Genomic DNA, 8,990 nt, shown 5'->3' with positions numbered 1-8,990 from the left:
ATTGTTGAGTCACTTCATGTACCTGAAGCGACGTCCAGTCCCTTACCAAAATTGTGTACATTGTCAGTGCAAATCCATTTTTCGGCGACGCCGTCTAAATTCGTTTTCGTTACCTATGCCACGTGACTTCAGTTTGCAAATCAAACTACTTGATAACGCATTATAGATAATTTATCAAAATGTAAGATTTATGCAATTCTCTGCCTGATTGGATGAGAGTGTCAATTTCTTTCACTCTGTTGATTGTGCTACACTGAGTGAAATGTAGACAAAGCGTTTATCCTAAACGACGCTGTTCACAGTTTTAAAGCTAACTTTGGCTCAGTATATTTAGCAAGAATATTGATATATCTCAAAATGATAAGTAAGTTTAATAAATATGATAAAAACCTGTTCAAATACCAACATCAAATTAAAGAAAGAGCTGAATACGGTCTGCATATCACACGAATAAGGGTGTGATAAGAGTCTTTTATGTAGAGAAGTGCTTTTTAAAAGATTTTCCTTGTTACAATTGTCGTCTGTATATGAAAAGGTTTCTTGCTTTTGTGACTTATTCAGATTGCATATTAAATAAGTACTTGTTTGCTTTGATATATTTGTTATAAATTATTTAACTGATTTATTATATATGAATATTTTTCTTTAGTATGGTATGCAAATATTGAACTCAGTTGAAATCTGTTTTATTATATAAATGCTATATAATGACTGAATCTCATTACACTGAAATGAAGGTACGATGCATACAGTTTATCTATGTGATATGACTACGGTCAAACTTTGCTTATGAACTGAAATATTGAAATAATTACAATTGTATGTTTTGCTTGACCTTCACTTTTTTATAGGTGTGACGTCATTGTCCAAAGATTCATGAATAGCGAATATGCATTTGTTAAAGCGGGATCAGTTGGCCTATTTTAGAAATAAATAAAAATAATAAATAAAAAAATCCTTTAATTGATTTTTTTCTCATGTATTCTAATCAAACTTGATTTGTAGCATCTTCATTAGGCCCGCAGCCAACTTTGTTCAGCTGGGACATTTAACCCCTTTTAGGGGCTGCTAGAGCTAAAACTAGAAATGCCTCTATACAGCGTCTCATGAACAGCTTGGTGGATCTTTGTCATACTTAGTCTGGAGCATCATTATAAGGTCCTCTTCCAAATTTATTTATATAGGAACTTGGGCCCTATTAGAGACCACTATAGCTAAAAGTAGATATGCCTTTCTTCGCATTAACCACTAAAATGTAATGGATTTTTATCAAACTCGATGTGTAACAATATCGTAAGGTCTCTTGCTATTTTGTTACAAATGGGGATAGGGACCAATTTAGCTAAATATATAAACACGTTTAATGACCTCTTCTCATGAACCGCTTCATGAATCTTCATCAAACTACTGCTGTAATTATTCGTCTAAGGATAAACGAAACAAAATTGCAGCCCTACGAAACCTTTGCGAAAAATTAAAAGAGAACCATTTAAATTGTTAAAGTGCGGTGTTTAGTTTTGCAATTTGAAAAATGTTAGATGAAAGATCAATGTTAGATGAAAAATTCATAAACTTCTTTCCTTATTACAATTCGCCGACCATCATTTTTAAAGATATTTCTTGTTTGTCAGTGTTTTACCATTGTATTCCCAGTGTATTTTCAGTTTGTTTTCCAGCTAACTTCCAGCTTGTTATTCTGTTATCACCAGTTATCACAGTGTGTATTGAGTTTATTATCAGTGTAGTACCAGACCTGGTAACAGCATACAATAATCTGGCATTAAACTGGCAAGTAACTAAAACACACAGTATGCAAAACACTTTTAAATCATGCATGAATGAAATATTTTTAATTTCAGTACACTTTATTAACGCAATTTAAGACACATATGACAATAGACAGACTGCAAAACTGGCATTTAACTGAAGAAAGTATGGTAATACACTGACAACACAGAACAGCTGATAATAAACGACCAATACACTAGCAATAGGAGGGATTTTGGACAAACCAATATAATGTCATTGTATTTCCAGAGTGATGTCAGATATCTGGCAATAACAGAACAATTCTGGTAATAGTCTAAATGTCATAGGGTAATACACTGACAATACAATGGTAGTAACCAAGATATTGTCAGTTTGTTACCCTGTTTTTGTCAGTTTTATACCAGAAACTAGATACCAGTTTTTGTCAGGTAAATCTGACATCAATCTTGAAATACACTGACTTGACACTGGTTTGTCTGAATTCCCTCCTATTGCTAGAGTATTGGTCGTTTATTATCAGCTGTTGTATGTTGCCAGTGTGTTGCCATTAGCTCATTAATGACACAAAAATCGCTCAGTTATGTACCAGTACAAGTCTGTTTTTTTCTTGACCATGAAACAAGCGCTGGCTTTCTTTTCTGTTTTCTTTCATTTCTCTACATAAAATATACTTGAACTTTTTTGATGTAAGGGTTAATTTTACCACAACAGTAAACACTTTCTGTAGTTAGAGTTTTCATATTTAACATTTAGTAAAACCCAAAAATGTATAATAAAAAAGATCCTGAGTTAATTTTACCTCCAAATAATTATCCACATACAATATTTCACACTTACATTTACTAGTAAACTGTTGAATCATGAATGGGCTCAGTATCATACTCTTCTAGAAAATAACAACATCTGATGTTTTCTCAAATGACCCTTATCAAATTGGTAAGGAGAACTTGTCATTACATTTGATAGTTTATTGACTCACAATTGATAGGGTTCTCAGTAGTTAACAGTTTACAGGGGCAATCTAGGGTTACACTGGCCAACTTTCACCAGGCTGTATGGTTCAGCCATCAGATAAAATTGTGCTATTTTAGAGGCGTAAATTTTCTTACAAAATGTTTCCAGTATTTATATAAAAATAACCATGCAGCCAGGGAGCCAGGCTAAGGCTGGGGGTATGATTGAATAGAACCTTTATGATAGAAGAAAGCATATTGTACTGTACTCTGTATCTCACAGGTAGAAAGCATACTGTACTGTACTCTGTATCTCACATGTAGAAAGCATATTGTACAGTACTCTTTATCTCACAGGTAGAAAGCATATTGTTCTGTACTCTGTATCTCACATGTAGAAAGCATATTGTTCTGCATTCTGTATCTCACAGGTAGAAAGCATATTGTTCTGTACTCTGTATCTCACATGTAGAAAGCATATTGTACTGTATACTGTATCTCACATGTAGAAAGCATATTGTACTGTACACTGTATCTCACAGGTAGAAAACATATTGTACTGTACTCTGTATCTCACATGTAGAAAGCATATTGTACTGTACTCTTTATCTCACAGGTAGAAAGCATGTTGTTCTGTACTCTGTATCTCACAGGTAGAAAGCATATTGTTCTGTACTCTGTATCTTACATGTAGAAAGCATATTGTACTGTATACTGTATCTCACATGTAGAAAGCATATTGTACTGTACTCTGTATCTCACAGGTAGAAAGCATATTGTTCTGTACTCTGTATCTCGCATGTAAAAAGCATATTGTTCTGTACCCTGTATCTCACAGGTAGAAAGCATATTGTACAGTACACTGTATCTCACAGGTAGAAAGCATATTGTCTGTACTCTGTATCTCACATGTAGAAAGCATATTGTGCTGTACACTGTATCTAACAGGTAGAAAGCATATTGTGCTGTACTCTGTATCACACAGGTAGAAAGCATATTGTGCTGTACTCCGTATCTCACATGTTGAAAGCATATTGTGATGTACACTGTATCTCACATGTAGAAAGCATATTGCGCTGTACTCTGTATCTCACAGGTAGAAAGCATATTGTTCTGTACTCCGTATCTCACATGTAGAAAGCATATTGTGCTGTACTCCGTATCTCACATGTAGAAAGCATATTGTGCTGTACACTGTATCTCACAGGTAGAAAGCATATTGTGCTGTACTCCGTATCTCACATGTAGAAAGCATATTGTGCTGTACACTGTATCTCACAGGTAGAAAGCATATTGTGCTGTACTCTGTATCTCACAGGTAGAAAGCATATTGTACTGTACTCTGTATCTCACAGGTAGAAAGCATATTGTACTGTTCACTGTATCTCTCAGGTAGAAAGCATATTGTACTGTACACTGTATCTCACAGGTAGAAAGCATATCCCTGTATCTCACAGGTAGAAAGCATATCGTTCTGTACTCTGAATCTCACATGTAGGAAGCATATTGTACTGTACACTGTATCTCACATGTAGAAAGCATACTGTTTTGTACTGTGCACAGTATCTCACAGGTAGTTTATACTAATTTAATTATTCTCGATTGCCAAACAAGTTCTTACAACTTATATCAATGGCTCTCGAGATTCATTCCAGATGGAACCAACATCTAAGAGCATAGAGAGAGGCAGTGTGGAATTAAAGTGTCTCACAGGTAGAAAACATATTGTTCTGTACTCTGTATCTCACTGGTAGAAAGCATATTGTACTGTACTCTGTATCTCACAGGTAGAAAGCATATTGTACTGTACACTGTATCTCACAGGTAGAAAGCATATTGTTCTGTACTCTGTATCTCACAGGTAGAAAGCATATTGTACTGTACACTGTATCTCACAGGTAGAAAGCATATTGTACTGTACACTGTATCTCACAGGTAGAAAGCATATTGTACTGTACTCTGTATCTCACAGGTAGAAAGCATATTGTACTGTACACTGTATCTCACAGGTAGAAAGCATATTGTTCTGTACTCTGTATCTCACAGGTAGAAAGCATATTGTACTGTACACTGTATCTCACAGGTAGAAAGCATATTGTACTGTACTTGAAAGCATTTTGTACTGTACACTGTATCTCACAGGTAGAAAGCATATTGTACTGTACTCTGTATCTCACAGGTAGAAAGCATATTGTACTGTTCACTGTATCTCACAGGTAGAAAGCATATTGTACTGTACTCTGTATCTCACAGGTAGAAAGCATATTGTACTGTACTCTGTATCTCACAGGTAGAAAGCATATTGTACTGTCCACTGTATCTCACAGGTAGAAAGCATATTGTACTGTACTCTACTCTGTATCTCACAGGTAGAAAGCATATTGTACTGTACTCTGTATCTCACAGGTAGAAAGCATATTGTACTGTACTCTGTATCTCACAGGTAGAAAGCATATTGTACTGTTCACTGTATCTCACAGGTAGAAAGCATATTGTACTGTACTCTGTATCTCACAGGTAGAAAGCATATTGTACTGTACTCTGTATCTCACAGGTAGAAAGCATATTGTACTGTTCACTGTATCTCTCACATGTAGAAAGCATATTGTTCTGTACTCGGTATCTCACATTTAGAAAGCATATTGTACTGTACTCTGTTTCTCACATTTAGAAAGCATATTGTACTGTACTCTGTATCTCACAGGTAGAAAGCATATTGTGCTGTACTCTGTATCTCACATTTAGAAAGCATATTGTGCTGTACACTGTTGAACATGATAGGCAAGAAAAATGATCTAACATGTCTGCCTGTGTAAGACAGCTGTTTTCCCTACCCTCGGGACAGCATGGATAAAAATCCTCGCTATCGCTCGGTTTTCCATTTCACACTGTCCCTCGGGTAGGGAATATTAGGATCTTACATGGCTGCCTGTGTAAGACGGGGTTTTCCCTACCCGAGGGACAGTGTGGAATAGAAAACCGAGCGTTAGATTTCCAAATCATCGAGCTCATGGCCGTATCTTTATATTTGCCGATTTTTCTAAGTGTATTTTGACGTTTTTAAAAATCGGGATGTAATCAAATTTTACATTGTAGGTTAAAATGTAAACATCGGATCGGATAAAATTGTGATAAATACACAGTTACTCCCCTTTATTTAGGATTTTTGCTGCTTTGCAGTTTTGTTCGGTTCAGTTAACATGTGAACAAGATTTTATTTTTAAAGTTTTATTATTTTATTCGTTGTTTTGATAATGTTTGACACATAGAATGGAGCTGGGTCATATTAAGTTACGAAGCCAGGGAGTAAATATCTTACATGGAGGTAAAGTTTTCATGTTATAATGTTCGGTGATGTTTATTTTTGTTGTGAAATATTCGTCCACAAATTTGTTCGTAATCTGACGAATATTCAATATTTTGTTTCAGGTGTTTGCTATAATGGATTTCAGCTGAAACAGTTTGTTTAAAATGCCATTTTTGAGCTATTATTATATGAACAAATTCAAGCCTGCATATATTTTTGTCTTTTTTATTACATGTATCTGCTGGACGCCTGGAAAACCCCTATAGGACTAGTCCAAATAATAGGACGTTTTGGGACAGCGTGATAACCGTTGCTGTCTCAGTAACGTCCAAACTTATTCTACATATTTCTGTTAGGAAATCCCCAATGAAATCTGTTAGGAACATTTTCTGGTACATGTTTCGTACAAAGTATTTATAATCATTAAAAAATGCTTTTGACATTAAAGCATAAACTTGCTTTGGAGATATTTTGTGAAGGTATATTTTGTGTTTTGTTTCTGCAGTTATAGTGTTATCGGCAGCCTGATGCCAAATTTATTTCTCTGTTACAGACGTCTTTTTCAGAAGGAAAAAAAATGTTTGTTGTAACAAAATGCGCTTTTCCCAAAATGAGCAATGATCATACATATATGAATTTCCCAATTTAAAAGGCCAGGGTCTCTTCCTATAATATATATATACATTTCCTGATGAAAAAAAAACCCTGATGGAATTGTATGTCCATCTGCATTAAATGACAAAATATAATTTTGGCATTATTTTATTTTCACTTAATTTCATGTTTGATTTTGATGAATTGAAATGATTAAACTTGAGCCATGACTTCTAATCATTTTGGCAAAATAGAAGTATTGTAGTCTTATGATAATTAATTGATCATTTAAACTGGAACCACACACATAATGTGTTCTAAAGTGGCTTATGAATATTTATTTTTAAAGTCTGGTTTCATTGTTTAGGTACTGACACACCAGTTTATGGTTGTGAGAAGACAGGAAGAGTAGGTGTTTGTCTAAGTGGAAAGTTAACACTCCCTAATGCACACTTGATTTTTCTTTGCAAATCATTAATGCCTTTCCCTGGAAAATGATAAAAGCAAGAACAATAATTAACTTGTAACAAGCAAAATTAAAGTCTTTGGTAGATGTAGAGAAAGAGAATGGTTACAGTATTCCTAATATAAACTCTCTCTAGATACTCTACCCCTACCTCAATAAATGCCCTCAATCTGCAAAATGAGACTTTCACAGGTGCATACAATATAAGGGGTTAGTGTATATTTGCTATAAATATGCATTTCTTCAGAGGAGTTCCGGTTAGGCTGTACATTAGTGATTTACTATAAATGTGCAATTCCTGAGAGGAGTTCCAGTTAGACTGTACATTTACTATGAAAGTGCATTTCTGGAGAGGAGTTCCGGTTAGACTGTACATTTTCCAGTTAGACTGTACATATACTATTAACCTGCATTTCCTGAGAGGAATTCGGTTAGACTGTACATTTACTATAAACATGCATTTTCTGAGAGGAGTTCCGGTTACACTGTACATTTACAATAAACATGCATTTCCCGAGAGGAGTTACGGTTAGACTGTACATTTACAATAAACATGCATTTTCTGAGAGGAGTTCCGGTTAGACTGTACAATTACAATAAATGTGCATTTTCTGAGAGAAATTCTGTTTAGATAGTACATTTACTATATACACTACATGCATTTCTCTGACAGAAGATTTGTTGTCACCCTAATAGCATAAAATTTTATAATAGTTTTAAGGCAAAGGGCATTTTGATTCCCAGCAAAGTTTGCAGCAATATATTAGATATTTTCCAAGTTGTACTATTCAAGTGCACTATTTAGGAAAGAATTTATGTTGAAAGATGCTTAGAATGCTGGGCTATATAAATACAGAATATATAAGCCAGCTTCACTCAGACGTAAAATGCAATTTAAGAAAGCATGTAGAGTTTTATACCATAAATAATGAGGTCTGTAATTTTCAAATAGAACTGCATACCATGAAGATGTGGGTGTAAGATATTTTGAAATAATGATATATAATACATATAAATGAATCACCACAATATAGATTTTATGGCTTTAACTATAAAGTAACATATTTTCTTTTCACTTGCACAAAATGGTGAAAAGAATGCATAAATTAGGTAGAATAAGGCTAATAGTATTAAATGCTCAGGTGAAAAGTTGATAAACAAATATTTATAGGTCTGAAAATATTGTGAAGTTGGATGATTATGAACCAAGTATCTGAGGAATTATGTCTGTTTGTTTAATCTTGACCTGACAGGATGTTATTCAACATTGTCCTTTCACTATGAAGTAAATTAATGAAAAGTAACTAAATTATGGTATTAAAATCTTTTTAATGAAATATGATATTATAATGATAAAAATTGTTGAAAGTTTTGCTTTAATACATAACACACTCTCATGATAATACATTTGAAATATGGTTACATTATTTTAGAAATAAATCAACACATTTTTGATATTAAAGTATAGAGGCAAGAAGTTGAGTGTAAATATCTTAAATTTTAGTTGTTAATCAATGTGACAATAAACAGAGAAACTGCATAGCCAAAAATACAAGATACTACAAATACTATTTGACAAAGTACTATCCAAAATTATATAATTATACCCCCACCAAACATGTTTGAGGGGGGTATATAGGAGTCAGTTTTGTCGCGTTCCGTTCCGTCGCGTCCCGTCCCGTCGCGTCCCGAAATCTATTATCTCAGTTATTACCAAATGGATTTGATTCAAACTTAAAATACATGTTCCACCTTATCACCCACATCATGTGACACAAGGTGCATAACTCTTGACACCAAGTTTTCATGAATTATGTCCCCTTTTACTTAGAATTTAAGGTTAATTTTGATGTATTTTCACTATATCTCAGTTATTACTAAATGGATTTGATTCAAACTT

General features: G+C 34.1%; 1 protein-coding gene across 2 annotated transcripts in view; it reads left to right on the top strand.

The window, feature by feature from the left end:
• The first annotated feature begins 5,895 nt into the window (after positions 1–5,895).
• The window catches only part of LOC123552802 (uncharacterized), a 62,811-nt gene continuing 59,716 nt past the window's right edge, over positions 5,896–8,990 (top strand). For both annotated transcript variants that reach the window (XM_053540891.1, XM_053540890.1), the window contains exon 1: positions 5,896–6,048. In XM_053540891.1, the coding sequence (XP_053396866.1) occupies positions 5,994–6,048 (55 nt within the window). In that variant the 5' untranslated portion in view covers positions 5,896–5,993. The remainder of the gene's footprint in view (positions 6,049–8,990) is intronic.

This window comes from Mercenaria mercenaria, chromosome 4 (genome assembly GCF_021730395.1).
Source record: "Mercenaria mercenaria strain notata chromosome 4, MADL_Memer_1, whole genome shotgun sequence".
Taxonomy (NCBI): domain Eukaryota; kingdom Metazoa; phylum Mollusca; class Bivalvia; order Venerida; family Veneridae; genus Mercenaria; species Mercenaria mercenaria.
The sequence above is the reverse complement of the archived record's forward strand: the minus strand, read 5'-3'. Positions and strand labels throughout refer to the sequence as shown.